At 35.8% G+C, this 17,641-nt stretch overlaps 2 protein-coding genes across 2 annotated transcripts in view; one reads left to right on the top strand and one right to left on the bottom strand.

Annotated features, from left to right (window-relative positions):
• LOC119067430 (calexcitin-1) overlaps positions 1 to 17,641 on the bottom strand; it is an 88,458-nt gene that overhangs the window by 38,027 nt on the left and 32,790 nt on the right. The window lies entirely within an intron of this gene.
• Positions 420 to 1,576, top strand: LOC119067279 (tryptophan--tRNA ligase, mitochondrial-like). Its single transcript, XM_037170156.1, has 4 exons — positions 420 to 673; positions 769 to 937; positions 1,000 to 1,223; positions 1,285 to 1,576. Exons 1-4 carry the CDS (start codon positions 420 to 422, stop codon positions 1,520 to 1,522), a joined length of 885 nt encoding a protein of 294 aa, XP_037026051.1. The 3' UTR covers positions 1,523 to 1,576.

Here is a 17,641-nt window from a genome sequence, read left to right as displayed (position 1 = left end):
TCGCACCTTCGGTTAATCGTTAGATGACAAATGCTTCTTATTGAAAACAGGGAAATTTCCTTGATAAAAGTATTAAGTTCAAGGAGTAGGGAACAATAAATCTCTGAGTTTTTGCTTCTCAAAATCTAATCCATCTACCCGTTTGATCCCTTATTTAGCGATTTACACTGAAAGCCAGGGCCTATTTAAGGGAAATTCAATTGTCAAAAATTCTCACATTTTTCCGTCACTTTTAGTAATTTTATCTAAAAATACAATGCATTGGCTGTGTAAATGTTATTTTTCGGCGTTTTCAGTTGTTTTTCATTTCTTTGAACTAAACTGATTACTTTAGAATGAGACCTAAGAGAAAACAAAACTTAAATTTTGAGAATTTTTGTGAAATTTGTGAAATTTTGGGAAATTAAATTCCTTAAAATATGGCCGGCGTAGACTCCCGAGCCTTTATTTTATGTCGAAAACGAACACATTTTGATCCCGATAAGTCGACGCTTTTCGTTCAGTCATCCATCAAACAACATGCCGAATTGTGCTGGATTTTCGGTTGTATGGCAACAATGGCTCGTTTGAATCGATTGCAACAGTTTAAGGACAAGTCAGCGAACATGAAAGATATACCTCTGGGACTGTTTGTGTATCCAGTGCTGCAGACAGCTGATATTTTAATGTACAAGTGCGTATGAGATGTTGGGTTATTCGAAGCTTTCTTGACTCACTGGTTGTCATAATCCGATCCGATATGCACTAACAATGTAAAATTGTTTGCAGAGCCACACACGTCCCAACTGGTGACGATCAATCGCAGCAATTGCAGGTAGCCCAGGACATTGCAAATACATTCAACTTCCGATTCGGAGAAACATTTCCCATTTGTCAAGGCATTATAGCTAAAGATACAAGCTGTCGCATCAAATCGCTCCGTGATCCTACAAAAAAGGTAAATTCAGCGGTCACTGTAACTGGTGAACAAACTAATTTGTCCTCTCAATTCACAAAAAGATGTCAAAATCTGACCCGAATCCGAAAACTCGAATTGAACTTCTCGATCGACCTGAACAAATATTGGAAAAAATTAAAAAAGCGGTCACCGACTGCACATCGGCTGTTGCTTACGATCCGGAAACCAGACCCGGTGTATCCAATTTGGTTGCCATTCATTCTCTGATGAGTGGAATTTCAATTGAACAAATTGTCCGCGATGCATCGAATTTGGACACCGGCAAGTTCGTATTGCAATGGGAGTGATCACTGTTCCGACGGTAAAAAATTTCCATTTTTTTTTAGATATAAATTTCGTGTGGCCGAAGCAGTAATCGAGAGAATCGATCCGATCCGATTGAAAATCGAGGACTATCTCAAGAATCCGGAATATTTGATTGATGTTATGAGAATTGGTGCGGAGAAGTCCAGTCGAATTGCTGAAGAGACCATAGTGGATGTTAAGAAAAAAGTCGGTGTGGGTGTCGGTGATCTATCGGAGTATGTGAATGAAGTTGAAAAGCTGAAAACGCAGACTCAGTAGAGGTAAAAGTGATATTGTTAATGGAGTCAGAAAATAAATTATGAAAATGCAGAACTTGCTCCTCTTTCAGTGTCAGTATCGAGAGTTAAATAAAATTGTCCGTTCCCGGAGTATACCGGGAATCGAAATTAAATTGTTTTGCGTGCTTCGCATATTCAGACTCGGGTCAGATTCGAACCAATTCAGGTTTGGGCTCGGTTTGGGTTGAACCTGAACTCGAAAATTTCAGGTTCAGGTGAAGTTCGGGTCGAACCTAAAATCTTAGAACCTCGAGCCGTTCCGAGCATTAAACGTTAACTCTTTTAGTTCCATTCTGAGAATTTCGTCGAACAACTTTTTCGCTAAACATTTTTTTTTGGGCTTTTATCAAAATAGTCTCCAAAGTGGTCACGAAAATCTGTTTTTTAACAGACTCAAATTTTTTACATTTATGAAGGTCAATGAGGTAAATACTTTCGACCAAGAAACTACTTCCTTCCCCTCTCCTTCATTTCTATTCAAGGATTTCCCTATGAAATTTGCAATTTCTTTTATTCGTCCCGTTCCTCGATGAAATTATCCAGACGCTACACATTTTTGAGGTTTTTGGCCATTTTTTCGTCATACATTTGGTGTTTTGACAAGTTTGAAGTCACCAGAGGTCAGTTCCTAAAAATAAGTGATATCTTCGTGGTTCAATGACTTCCCTATTCTAGAACTATAGAACTGCAGGAGATTCAGACGGTTTTTCTGCATTTCTCCTGGTTTTTTCTAATGAACTGAAAATACAAAAGAGATAAGTCATTAAACCTGGATAAGAACTTCATCCCGACTGCACCAACAAAAGAAATTTAAAAAAAATTGTTGTTTGGGATAAGTGGCGTTTCCGCCTTTCGTAATGAATATTTTCATCCTATAGAGAACCCAAAACGTCTCATTCTCTCACCGAATTTAGTACCAGAAGAGCAACATTCTTTTCTATTTTATTTCTCACTTTTTTTCCCGCTTATGTCATTTTCGATCTGTTTATGTTATTTTCGTTATTTCCCAAATGTGTCAGTTCAAGTTTGTTATGTTTCGTTCGGAATGTGACTTTGGGTCTCCAGGATGAAAAATAGTATACATACTGGTGTTGTTTTTGATCCTAGGTATGTAACATACTATTCTTGTCAAGCAACATGGATAAAAAAAATCAAAGAATTTAAGGCCGATGGAATGACAAAAGTACTTACCTGCACTATGCTTCGAAGAGATCGAAAGCCATGATTAAATTACCGCTTTTTAGCATGTCTGAATCAAACTTTTCACTAAAGCGACGATTGGTCTATCAAGTTGATGAACAATAAACTAAATAGTGTGAACGTATTAAGTCTGCATTTTAAAAGAAGACAAGTCCTAAAGAATTTAATGCTTTGCTCTATTCACGCCGTAAGTATACCTAAAATTCAAATTTCAAGTGAACGATTCAATGAAAAAGTGAACTGAAAAGTACATTTCAGGGCTCACTTGTTTGAAAATGACGCTACGTTAAAAAGAATTTTGAATATCGACCGCACTTACGGCGTGAATTTCGGAATTATTTTTCGTAAAACTTTCTTTACATAAGTTCTAATTCCATCACAAGAAAACAGGGCGTCTTACTAATAGCTTTCAAGGGAAAAAAAGTTTTCCGATACAGGCTCAGTAAAAATAATATCGAATTGTAACAAATGTGTAACTAGTCCAGGCCCTTGTGTCAATCCGCTCGCTTTAAGTTTTTCGAATTTTTTCTTTATCTCATGTTATTGAGCATGAAAAATTGTGGAACTAATTTTTTTTTTTGGAAAATGGAAAATCGCTTTTCCGGCCGGAAAAGCGGTTTATATGAAAAAATTGAAAGTCAAACATCTACCCAACGTGACAACTTTATTCAAAAATTCTTTTTTTCCTTGAAAGCCCGATTCAATACCAACATTTCGTGGAACAACTTTTTGTCATATGAAACAAAATGGCGTCGATATAGGCATCTTCCCAAAAAATTACCCGGAAAATTCCTAAACTTTGAGTTGATTTGCAGAGGTACTTTCTGTGATTTTTAGAGACGCTACCACTAGCCGTACAACATCGGCATGGGGCTCAAACGAAAGGTAAAAGATCCAAGTTTTTTTGGCGAAAAATTAATATTGGTTTAAAAGAGTAGTACAGAAATGAATGAGAAACACTCGGCTCAACAGACGACAGTCGTATCGAAAATATTTTGAAGGTTAATTGACATAAACTGTTAATTTTCGTTCAAATCTTTGAAGAAAATTCCGGAAAACCTGGAAAAGCTACTGAAAAACCTAAACTTATGAAAAAAAATTATGATTTGTCAGCAAAGTTGTTCGGAGATAAATGGAGAACATTTGGCCTGAACATAAAAAAGTTCGAAAAAATTATATTTTAAAAGTTATTTATTATTAAACTTTAATTTTCATACTAATTTCCGAGGAAATTCCGGTAAACCCGGAAAAACTACTGGGAAAACGGAATTTACCCAAATTTTTTTCTCGCTAAAAAAAACTTGGATCTTTCACCTTTTGTTTGAGCCCCATCCGATGTTGTACGGCTAGTGGTCACGTCTCTAAAAATCACAGAAAGTACCTCTGCAAATCAACTTCGAAGGGGTGAAAAGTGTGAAAATTTTCGGCTCCCTCCCCAGGAATTTTTTATTTCATCGTCTCTACCTGAAATGCAAACGTTTTGGTCCTTAACATCTCCACTATTATTTATAACCCAACCTACGAACAAGCTGGGTCTTGAAATAGCTCGAAATCGGTGAAACTTTTCTTAAATCAACCTTTATGGAACGTTATCTCATCTACTTGGCCCCCTTTCCAATGAAATGAAGTAAGTTGAACAGATTTTTAGTTAGTTTAAAGTTTGTTAGTCACGGGCTTTCTTATATCTATGGTCAGGTCATGGATTGCTTCGAATATTTATTCACTCAGTCCCCCAATTGACAAGTCTCATAATTTTTTTTTGTATTTTTTATATTTTTTATCGGTGCAGAATGTAATTCTGAGTAAAAAATTGTTCTACGACATGCATCGAAAGTGATTCGTTTTTTTTATAAGGGCCATGGACTGGTCAGGTTTACGATTTTCAAGGAGTCGTGTAAAACCAGGAGTGCATATTTTCGGTGTGCTGTAGAACAATTTTTTACTCAGGATAAACATGTCTATCGATTAAAAATGATAATTCATCGAATAAAAAAAATAGGTTGAGTTGTCAATTGCTAATTTCACAAATTAGAATGTTAATAACTCTGCGTGATAATGCTGCACAATAAACAACAATTCGATTCAACTGTACAGTTCAAATTTTTTGAAAACTACACCGAATTGATCATATCTCATTCAATTGACAATTGTATTGTTGTGAACACTGCCGTGGCATACGTCGACTATAGTTGATCCTCCTTCTTGCATAAAATAAAAAACCCGGCTACCGCGAAGCCCTGGACCAATGTCTTCGAACACCACAACCTTTCTCTGCATGTTAGTAGACACTGATGTGTTGCAAATTACTGTTTGGCATTGTTCGACTTTCATTGACCCACCACCATTCCCGAAAAGAAAGACCTCATCTGGTCGCCGTCTGTTGTTTGCTTTGGTCGTACTGACCGCAATCCACAGTCCAATGGATGTCCACAACACCACTACTCCGGTCGTGATCAACTTCATATAATCCATCACGTAACTGGTATTTTATTTCCATCAACTTAATTGTACGATTGTATCTGACTGACAAGTGTTCGTTGGATAGTACAAACAAACGAAACTCAACGAGACTTTTCAGTCATACCAACTTTATATCGAAATGTGTCAACGAGAACCGAAAACCAATGAATGTCAAAACCAGGTATGGTCTAATGTCAAAATTTGTATGGAGCGGAGGAAATAGCGATTTCATATAAACAAACTCACCTCTCAATGATTTTCATTGAGAGGTGAGTTTTTTTATATGAAATCGCTATTTCCTCCGGCTTGTATGGATAGACCATACCTGGTTTTGACATTCATTGCCGAAAACTACTGCGTGAGAGCTAGAGTACCGTAGACCAGCCCTCCTTGGTATTCTTGACCTTGAACATTTTTATATAAATTGTTGGCCCAAGGCAAGTTAAAATAGGTAGATGCTATTTGCACCCAACTCCACCAAAATCTACGGAAATCATGTTTTTTTAATGTAAATTATTAGAAAAAAGTTACCGTTTAACTTCATAAGTGTGAGCCAAGGCCCCTCTCAATAGAACAAAATGTCAAATTAAAATGAAAAATCACCTTTTAAATGTGTGTGTGCAACGCACTGTTCCTAGCACGAACATAAGAAATATTCGGAGGCTGATGTAGTCACAGTAGGCACAGCTTTTCTTTTGTAGAGATAGGTGACTTCTTTCGTTGTGTGAGTTAAAACACACAATACAAACAATATTAAGCGGTAGCTCTCATCACAAAAGCCTCCAAATTGGACATTTGTCAAAGTAGTGTTCGTGCTAGTAGCAGTGCGTTGGTGTGTGTCGTTTTCGTGTACAGATAGCATTGTAACTTGAATTTGACATAATTCAAGTTACATTATTTATGCGCGAAATTTTTAAAATTATTATTTCTAAAAAAAATGTTACATTCGAATGAAGAGTAAAAAAGCAAAAGTTATCATTCATATTTTGGTGATGGATGTAAAAGTAGGTCATATTATGGAAGCTGTTGCATTTTTCTAGATTATTTAGATTGTATGAGTAAGTTAGATCGGGAATGGATTGCAAAGATTCACTTTTGGTATGAATTTCTAATTTGGTCTGCTGGTTTTGGTTCTAGATCTAATGACAATCGAAGAACATCATAATTTGAGTGTCTGCAGACAAAGTAGAAATTAAAAGTTCTGCAATTACGCCAGACACTAATTTAGCTATTACTGTAAATGTGAGAAGATGCACGGCACCGCTAATTTGTTCAGCAGAAATTTTTGACTCTTTTTAACAAGATCAGATTCAATGAAATGAGAACTGCGTATAATTGTTCTTCGTCCATCGGTTAATGTTTGACCAATTATTATTTTAATAGAATGAAACCAATCCAAACATACATTTTCATCCTTTGGAAAACTACAGAAAACCATTTTCATTGTCAAAATAATTTTTTGCATTGAAAAGAAAGATTACGGAAGGAGGATACATACGAATGAAATGATATTTCTTTATTTGATTTTGATATCTGAAATCGCATGAAATTGAACGCACTCTACGATTCTTTCAAAAAACGGAACAAAGTTGACGTTTTTTTTACAGTTGTGTGTGTGATATGGTTTTTCATGAATTTCGGCTCATAAATACTCTAGGTATCTCTATGGTGTGAGCTGATTCTTTTAAAAATGTAACGAACAAAGTAATACTTGACTAGCCACTTTATTAGAGATGCGTCAATGGTACTGATACCACAAAAAATTATGTATTGGAATCTATTCAACAATATGGTAATAGAAGAAAATCCACATATGAGTGAAGCAATGCTTCACTGAAGCATACAGTGAGACCGACGCAAGACGGCAGCAAAGCTGCCTTAAATAACCCGTAATAGCTTTCATTCAAGTTTTTTTTAGATTAGATTATACGTTTATTTAGCAAAAGCTATTAAAATCACATATTTACATATAATACACATTGAGACTCTACATACAAAACTCACAAATTCTCTCTTATAAATTGCCTCAATTCCTCCTTAAACTTATTTTCACTCCTTTCCATCTTTATGCGTCCCGGTAATGAATTAAATTGCGTCAACCCCTTATAGAAAACAGAATTCCACACTCTTCCACTTGTCATGCGTGCCACCCTGAAGTCATCCTTCGATCTCGTCGGATATGTGTGTATGTCATAGTTGTACGTCACCATTTCGCCCAGGTATCTGGGTAGTTGTTCGGTTTTCAGTTTGTAGATGAACTTCATCGTCGTTTCGATCACCCTCTGTTTTACACTCATCAATTCCAGCGCCTCCAACATTTCCCGGATCGGTGTCAGCCATAGGATTTAAATTTTAAATTAATTGCATATTTGGTGTAGGGTAAACAAGTCAGGTTCGGGCTCGGTTCGGGTTGAACCTGAACTCGAAAATTTCAGGTTCAGGTGAAGTTCGGGTCGAACCTAAAATCTTAGAACCTCGAGCCGTTCCGAGCATTAAACGTTAGCTCTTTTAGTTCCATTATGAGAATTTCGTCGAACAACTTTTTCGCTAAACATTTTTGTTGGGCTGTGGTGGCTTTTATCAAAATGGTGTCCAAAGTGGTCGCGAAAATCTGTTTTTATCAACAGCTCCAACAGACTCAAATTTTTTACATTTATGAAGGTCAATGAGGTAAATACTTTGGTAGATGCTAAACGCCCGTATGGGCGAATAGCATTCTTGTTATACTGCGGCTATTCGCCCGTACGTGCGAATAGTTTCAGTATTATAGGACTGCTATCCGCACGTACGGACGAATAGCCGCAGTATTATATGAATGCTATTCGCACGTACGCTCTGCCGCCATGAAGATATTTGGCCGCAGCGGATTCTGTTTTCAATTTTTATTTGCAATTAAAAATTTAAAATTTTTGCAATCTGTGCATTGTAAGCCTCTTGGTTTTTATAAAAAAAAGTCAATCTCACAATAAAACTGAATTCACTTGTAAACTTCTCTACAATTTCTTTGGCCTTTCTCCTGTCCGTTAACAATGAGCAAATTTTAACCGATTTTCAAAATTTTCAGTTTAGTTGAAATGAGAAAAAAAAGACTTCAAAGTTGGTTTCTTCGGCAAAGTCTCAGAGTTTTGTGAGTAAAAATGACTGGCAATATTGAAAAGTGTCTAGTGTGTACGCAGTACGCACACTATCGTCCAAATTACTTTTTTCACTATTTAGGACCATACTTACAAGTAAATCAGGAATTGTATAGTATTGTGAACAAATTGGTTTTAGGCCATTAGCCCGTAATAAGTAATTTGTGCGATTGTGCCTTAGCGTACACTCTAGTTGGAAAAGGTTTTCTAATTTAGGGGTTCCTTTCAAGATGTTCGAGGTTTTATGCTATAACTAAGAATCAGCGTGGCCTGGCTTAAATGGCGAGAAAATGCAGGAGTATTGAGCGACAAGCGTATGCTTCCAAAACCCAGTCCTCATTTATGGTTCAAAATGCTGGAGCTGGACTATATATGAAAAGTTTGGAAGAGATCTAATAACAGCAGAGATGAAAAGTTGCCGCATTTCTCTGTACATGCAGATTCGAGGCACGTTGCGCATTATAGAAGCCATCGTCGAGAAAGAAAAAAATGTAGAAACGATTTTTTCGCCTAAGTCCACTCTCACGATATAAGTAATGTTGCAAGAAAAACCCTTTCATTTTTCCAACGGCGAGACGAAACCACAAAACAATGAAAACAAGAGGGAAATAGCTTTTTTATTCGAAATGTAATTGTTTACATACGGGTTGATACGGGAAATTATAATCGACTAATAGAAAAATTCAATTTTACCGTTAAAAAATAATAAAATACCGATAGAAATGTGGTACATGTTGCTGCCACCTCTTCCAGCTGGATGTTGGTTGACGATAAAGTTGACGCGAGTTCCACCACCTACACCATACTTTTTACGTTTTTTTTTTATTTCACTTTATTATCGTCCCTTTTTCTAAGTGTGGAACACAATCATTTATACAATCACGCGTATAAAAAGTACCAAAGGCGGTGTTTGATCGGACCGGGCTAAGCAAAACGTCGAGCGCGAACGTTTTTTACCAATCGAGGTGAAAAACGTATCGTATTCGTAAAACATCATGGACAAGTCAGTAGTACGAGAATCGCTCTTTTTGTCAGTCAACTTAGTGGCAAAAAACATCGAATTATGATCCTCACGCGCTAAAATTGTATTTTTGATTGAATGAATGCACTGGGCAGTTTGTTTTCTAGAGTCCTTCCTATAATCTCTTTACAGATTATTCCTTTATACGGACGAATAGAATTCATAAAAATGGTTGCATTGGCCTCTTCCGGCAAGCATATCATTAGGATGCTTATCGAATCGAATCTGTTACGGGCCTGTACTTATGATTTGAAAGGTAATTATTTACAACAGATAATTATTAGGTCACCGTTGTCGGTAGCATATGAGATAGCCGTCCGTAAAGTTAGTGTATGTCATCTTTCAAAATGTACATCGCATGGTTTTAAAACAAAATAATATTTGTAATCAACGAACAGAAAAGAAAATACCTGAAAGTAAAATCGGTTGCTAAATAACTTATTAAACCTAGGAAGAGCAAACAAAAATTTCTCCTTGCTATCATCGGTTCGGTTTTCTCACAGTAAATTGTACTTTGATCAAAGAAAAAGATGAAGAATGAAATTATTTCGAGTGAACCGACAGCTACGGCTTTCCAAAAACACAACACAAATACATTTTCCAATTTGTTTCCATATTTTTTACACATTTTCCAAAACTTAGAATCATCGAAAGTGTGATAGTTTCATACAAATGAAACACTTTTCGATGATGTGACTTGAAAATTATTATTATTAATTTTACTGAGTGTACAATTCCTATAATTGCCCCCCCCCACTTCAGTACACCAATTAAACTTGACACAATTTAAAACAAAATACTATCACCATAAATGCTCCATTTTTTGTCATAAAAAAACTAATTATAATTATATTGTAAAACAAATTATTGTTTAAAAGAAGATTCGAGAAAAAAAAATATTTTCTTTTTGTAAATGAAACCAAGTCTGATCAGTGTACTCAGTGGAACCCCGCGCATCAACTGCCCCAGTTCCATCTTTTGATTATATTAATCTATTGAGGTCTTTCTTTATATAGTACAGCACACATAAAAATATAGATTAAAATTTTAGGGTTTTCCGAATAGTAATTCTTTGGAATTCTTCTAGGAATTGACTAGATGGAATTCCTTTGGCGATTATAAATGCGATTACTAAACAATCATTACCCTAATTACCGGTCAGCTAATATATCCACATACCTACAGGTACTTACTTAAACGGGCCTCATCATAAGAATTAATTTTTGGTGGGTTTCGTTTGTTTATTTCGTTTTATTTGTTCCAAACGTATTCCACCACACAGAAAAAGCGCTTGTCTTTACGTTTCTTCAATTCCACACGTACGTGTGAGTGAAACGACTCTCTTCACTCTTCTTTTGTTGACAACGTGTGGTTCAATGTGGAACTAGTAAGGCTTTAGAATGCTATCCAAATTAAAACTTATGATGAGTTCCGTTTACATACCTACTACAGTTAGAGGCAGTGAAATTTCAGCATGAATTTGCTTCAGCTGTTTTTCAGCTGATCCTCACAAACAATTAAAACTGTTTATCTGGTTTTATTACGTGCGTGTTGCAGCTACACTTACAGAATTTCGAAAACAGACATATTTTCTATTTCTGTGTTTTACTTGAGTTTTCGATTTCTCCATACATGCAAAATTCACAGACCCCAGAACCACAAAACAGAAAATGTGTCGCTTTTCGAAAATCCGTGACGTGAGTGTAGTATTTGACCATAATTTTACATTTATCCGTTTAGTTTTAAGGAGAATATTGACCGAGGAACTAAGGTCTCTAGAGGTTATTATGTAATCCTTCTGCGACGTAACGCTTTGGGTATAATGAAAGTGATTTCCACGAGCATTAAGTTTTAATTCTAAAAACGATTCGATCGAGTAATGTTAATCCCTAAAAGATTGAGAATAACCGAGATTCAAGCCACATCAGATCCGACCGATTTTCTCCTGACAATTTTGTGAAACAACTTTTTCCTAGTTGTCTTTTTGTTTCTGGCAGTAAAGTTGTAAAAGTGAATGTCATATGTTGAAAAATATTTGTTTGTGAACTCAAAGTTGAATAATTTTGCCAATATACAGACGATTTTTTGGAAGTGTGCAGGTTTGTAGTGCTTAGAAAGATGCTGCGATACATACCTAAAAAAGGTTGAAAGGTCCTTGTATGGAAGCGCTAGATACCGAAAATCAGCATGTTCTTTTCGGCTTCGGAAACTCTTGAACAGCAACTACAAAAATGTTTGAAGAGTAGTCTACCATTAGTCCGACTATACTACGGAAGCCGTTGGTTGTTGCTATCCAAGGTTGTGACAAGAAATTGAGAAAATTTGACTACGTCGGAGAACTTCCAAGGGCTCCTCTGCCGCAACTAAAAAGCCACTAAAAAATGATAAACCTACCAGATCTCCTTACTACGGGTACTTTCCAATGATACTAAAAACGCGGGGGTAGAGACCCGACAAATGCATTTTTTATTAGTCAATGTGACACACAAATACGTCTACATGAAGAATAATTGTGGAGGGACAAAAAGCCAAAAAATTCACTCCGGCAGCATCAATCCTATTTTTTCGCATTGAACGTGATAAATATCAATCTAAAATCGTAAATTACTCTAAATTCGCAAATTCATTCTTAAGATCTAGGTCAACACTTCTATCTATGCGGTAGGGTCTGAAAGGTAGTAAAAGGTAAGAACTTTTTTAATCCGAGATTTCCGATCAATAATGTCCGTCTATTTAACATCATCAATTTACAAGCGAGATAAAATAAATAATTTTTAATAAATTTAAAATCAGTCGTCAATCGTTGGTTCAGGTCTTCTTCTATAAATTATAACATGCTTAACAGCAGAGAGCATGACGTAAAAGTTGCTAATGAATCAGTCAGGATAGTCTAACGAAAAATTGACGTTCGAATGCGTGTACGATTTCTAGCAATCGAAAGTCGTTGTAGTGTTGAAGCGGAAACAATAAAATAAACAATCTGCTAATAATTATCTTGCACATAATGAGTGAGTCAGGCTTTTTTTCTACTCGGGGTCTGATTACTCGATAGTAAATACTGGCTGCACGCACATAACAGTCAATCCATATGATTATGTCTTTATTAATTAAAACAAACAAACAACTCTCTTCAATGTATTTACATAAATATCACATTTATTTGTCTTGTTTTATCATCGTCTTAAAACTACTTAAATACATTCTATCGATACCTACAGTCATCAATACGATTGTAATGGGTCTGGAAATATTATGTTGATTTTTACAGAAAATTTATGATTTTTTTAATTGCTAAGATTGTAGTTTTGAAGAGGTAATTACAGTGTTAATCCATGGGTTTAGGCATATGCTGAGAGCATGTTTTTAGACACCAATCAGTCAAATAGGCTTTCGTGTAAAAGAATAAGATTAGACCGTCAGTTGTGGTAGATCATCCCATTTTAATCACCTCTGAATATTTCGAGATTCTTTAAGTTTGAGGTTGTTTGCTACATGCGTCGAAACCGTACTTTTCATGTTCAAAGCCAGCCCTCAGCATGTTAAATCCATTACATAACTAGTTTTGTTTTCATGTTTTTATTGACCTCGGCCTCGCCTTGGACCAACAAAATTCACACGAAAACTCGACTTTTGAACTCTTTATCCCTCGTTAAATGACTAATGTTCTGACCGGTTATTATACCTATGGAAATGGAAAACCTTCTATTAAATCCCTACTTTCGATATGATTGTTTGTTCGTATTGTAATCAGTTGGAATTCAAATCGATTCTAATTTGAACAATTCGTGAGCATCAATAGGTGATCCTAATATTACATTTAATCACATTGATAAGTCAGGCCTTGCACTTTTGTGAGCTTTCTCCTTCGTTTCGTCTATTTAACGAATCAAGTTTCGACTATAGGACTACAATCTAATAGGAAATCATTCACCACAACTTCATAACAAATTTTGTACAGGCAAAGCTCTCGACGCTGCCGCCGACGGCATAGCATTATTTGGGGGCTGTAAATTGGTCATTTGTATGAGATTACGCTGGTTATTGTGTATGTTAATGTTATGATGGCAAAGATTTGGTCGAGACGTTGACGCCGTTTGATTCAATTGATTCAATTGATTGCGCCGATTATTAGGCACGTCTGGCAGTGCGAATCGAAGCTTATCCCAAAAGAATTTGTCACCCCACTGCAAGTAGGTGTTGGTTTTCAGGTACAGACGAATGTCGGGATCGAGATCCTTGTGCGGTATCTCGCCCAATATGATCACAATCAAACGACGTCGACGATCGCGTAAGACTTGATGATGTGCAGATTTGAATTCGAACCGACACCATTCCGATTTGATGTAATTTTCGGATAGAACCATTATCGTGCGGCGGGACGATTCGATGGCCTGTAAAATCGTATCGGCTATGTATGCGCCGACGGGAAAATGGCGATAGTGAAGACAGAGATTATAACGAGTGTCTCCGTTTTCTAATATGGGCGCGAGCTCTTCGGCGACAAAAGCCTCATCTTTCGATGAATACGAGATGAAAGCATCGAACAGTTTCTCCCGTTCGTTTTTGTCGATATCGTTATTGTGGTAAAACAGGCGAATACCGAATTTGGAATGGAACCAGACACGAAGCTGTTGACGAAAAGCGAAAATCAACAGACTAACCGTTATCGTCAGTAAAATGGCAATGAAGGTGAATATCAATATCTTCACATAGTCATCCATCGAGTGTGTCAACAGAAGCATAGTCTTCGAGGCTGTCGAATTCCCACCACTGCTAGCCACTATTACCTCACTGTCGAATTTTAACGACATTCGGCAGAGATTTGTTCGTTCGGTGCTGCTTAGCAGCACAAAGATTTCGTCAAGAGATTTTGCACTGTCGCCACTCGACGAGCATTTGATACTTTGCCAGCATGGCACAGCTTTCTTTTACAAGATTTCAGCTTTAGAATTGTCGTACTTTACGATAAAATAAGGGTTTCCGTTAGTCTGCCTATTATTTTCGAGTTGTTCCATAGAGTGTTTTACTTCGTTATAACACTGACACAAGTGTGTTGAAAATCTATTCCGATTAACTGTACTAACTTGACACTAAAAAAATATCGTACCACGGCTAGAATTGTCCTAAATGTCCGAAGTAAAACACTCCATACAAGCGTCGAATTAATCATACCCATAATGCAACAGAGCTTTCAAAGACACATGTGGAGACTGTGACTCCATAAAAATTTCCCAACGATTTCGTATTGCCTTCTTGTTCTCGAGATTTCCAACCAGACGAAAAATTGGTTTCGATATTGGTCCAAACAACAATCTATAAAAAGAGGCCGATCCGCCCTAAATAATTTGTTTGTTTTTTTGGAGTGTGTGTGATACTTTTAATGGTTTTTCAACCACACAGAGGAACTGTGGTTGTTGTTAAAAATATTTGACTAATTTTAGCTAATTGTGGAAAAACTTAGCAAATCAATTTCCCAAAAATAGGCTCTGAATATCAATTAACTATTGAAAATGAACGAAATTCATAAAAATTCTTGAAAATTCTCGAACAATTTTTTTTTGAAAATCTGCCTTGTAGACGCAAAGAAAATCTTTACAGTGATTTTCGACGAGTGGTGATTGGGAAACCACAATCTTATCTGTGACATTTTGTTTTCTTTTTAAACTTTATCAATTTATGTACAAATAACCAAAATTGCAACATCCAACATACAACATCTGGTTCATTAAATTTTGCTTCCATTTTCCTCTGTTCCATTTTGGAGACTTGTTTAGTAAATGAGGTCTGATTTCATTACCATGCCAGATAAATGTATTTATGTATGTCGATATTATATACAACTGGAAAGGCAACGGTAAGCTTTAGTTGTATTGACTTTTCCTGTCTATCTTTATCGAATAAAACCAGCGTGACCGACAAGAGCCAAGGAAACAATATGACGTGAATCACATTTCGAAGAAGGGAAAGAAAAAACCGGGTAAATGCTTCGAAGGGCTTTGCTGTCTTCTCTATAAGTTGGTTATATATATATGATCGGATCATCAGACAGCACAGTGACACTGTAACATTAATAGTCTATCTATCTACCTAATATACAATACGGTAATAACACGTGACCTTACAATATATTCTCTCAGAACGTCAATCTGGATATACACATAAAAACCTTGAAATGATTTTATTGTTCGCATAAAATAAATCAAAGGCAAAATGTTGCACTCTTCCACAGCCTATAAGATTTTTTACCGTTGTATATGAAAGTGTGGCATAATATTTGCTGGATCTACGTTAAAATTTATGTCACAATAAATTCGTAACTGGAAAAACATTTCGGGCTTTTGACATCATCGACGCTACCATAATATATATATATATATATATATATATATATATATAGTTTAAGTGGAAACCTCTTCAAATATGAAGCATAAAATAGAAAAACGACCGCCAGTCCATTGATTCAATTTAATGTTTGAACATAACGTTAATAATTATTCACTTAATGGAAAATCTTGAAATGAACTTATCAGGAAATAACCGTGGCATACCCATGATAGCATTGGTAATGGTATGGTATTACGTGTAGACTCTACATCTATAGTTAAATAAGGATCGTCCGTATCCACATCTGTACGTCGTCTGTATATATATATATATTTTTGTGTATTGTGTATAAGTTGCGTTATCTAAATTTTCCTTATACAATTTATCAAGTCTATGCGGTGAAATTGTCACAAACAGGATATTAGTATACAAGTAAGTATTACAATAGTACTTCCTTTTTATGTTTATTTAATGTATAGATGGGAAAGTGTATAACATCACATATATTACACAAAGTATGCAACACTGACAAGTTTGAGCCATGTGTATACACACACACACACACCAGAGAAAGAGTATTGTATGTGTTTACCAATGTAATATGTACATAAATCATATGGCTTTACCCGTTGATTGAAAGTTTTAATATGCGGAAATACAGCTCTCTTTTCTCAGTCACCTGGGTATCAAGCTGTTTTGATTGATGATTATATTTTTTACTTGATTTGATATTTCCATCATATTTAACGATAATAAAAAAACAGAACAACGAAACTTTCAACCGCAAACATTTGCATACATTTTTACCTTTCCCCACAATGCGCCACCACGCCATAATATACGACGGATATTATACGTGTGCATATATCTCAAATATATGAATGAACGACGTGCTGATTTTATCCCGGATATTCCCAGGATAAAATGAATGGCCGAATGTGTAATTGTTTCTAATATTAATGACGAAAAATTAAAAAAAAAAATCACGAATGTGTCATTGGGTCTAGGGTAGCCAGAATTTTCTTTTACAAATTAGAAGTTGAAGGCTGAAGTGCGATAAAATTAGGCTGTCGAATTTTCCGTCGTCGAACATTTTACAAACAAAATATTTTGCCAAAATAAAAAAATGGTTTTCAGTCAAAACTATATTCTGTATTCGATTGGCTACCCTAATCGTTAATCATAATCATCTTGTCAGGCGCGCCGACTTCTAGGTAGCGTTGGGTGCCGAAGCACCCAACGAAATGATAGACTTTATCCAGAACTGATATTATAATTTCAAAAAAAATGTTATATCTTAGGCAATTCTATGTATTTCTCACTATCAGAGCTATTCGTCTTTTCTTTGAAATGACTTCTTCTACTCTATCAAAACCGACAAATCAAACCAAGAGTACAGACTACAATTAGAATTTCTGTAGAAAGTGGAAAGCAATGGCAAGAATTTGTCGACACAATCTTAACAATTTTAACTCCTAGAATATGCAGGTAGTATACTTATATGGGTTATAGTCAAGTTAATTGAGTTACAAGTTTCGTACATATTGAAGCATTCAGTGAATTATGTTGACTATGTTTTGCAGTAACAATCAGTCTATTATTTTTCTTCATATTTTCATGCCAACGTGAATTTGAAGATGTAGACTACGGGCCTAGTCCGCTGAGTGCTTCATAATATACGATATTTCTAACTAACTTGAGAATGTCCCATATATTTATGTTTCCAATTCTATGCTGAGATTTTTGGGATTTTCACTTACACTTTGTTCCATAACTTTTCTAAAAAGTATATAAAGATGTCAAAGGAGAAGAAGAGCGATTACGCTCCCGATTCATGAAAAAAGCCAAATTTCAGTGAAAACTTTATTCAATTAAGAATGGTGACTCCTTTTCCATTGAGGTTTCCATTTAAGTTAAGTTATAGAACAAAGCATAAGGGAATCAGTCCGAAAATCTCAGC

The sequence above is a fragment of the Bradysia coprophila genome (assembly GCF_014529535.1).
Source record: "Bradysia coprophila strain Holo2 chromosome X unlocalized genomic scaffold, BU_Bcop_v1 contig_12, whole genome shotgun sequence".
NCBI classification, from domain to species: Eukaryota; Metazoa; Arthropoda; class Insecta; order Diptera; family Sciaridae; genus Bradysia; species Bradysia coprophila.
Note: the sequence above shows the minus strand (reverse complement) of the source record. Positions and strands in the feature narration are given on the sequence as shown.

Bases quoted from the DNA above. Each gene is read 5' to 3' on its own strand.
- LOC119067279 (XM_037170156.1), top strand. From the start codon at position 420: ATGGCCGGCGTAGACTCCCGAGCCTTTATTTTATGTCGAAAACGAACA. The intron at 938-999 runs GTAAATTCAGCG...ATTCACAAAAAG, and splicing joins TCCGTGATCCTACAAAAAAG to ATGTCAAAATCTGACCCGAA. The intron at 1,224-1,284 runs GTTCGTATTGCA...ATTTTTTTTTAG, and splicing joins TCGAATTTGGACACCGGCAA to ATATAAATTTCGTGTGGCCG.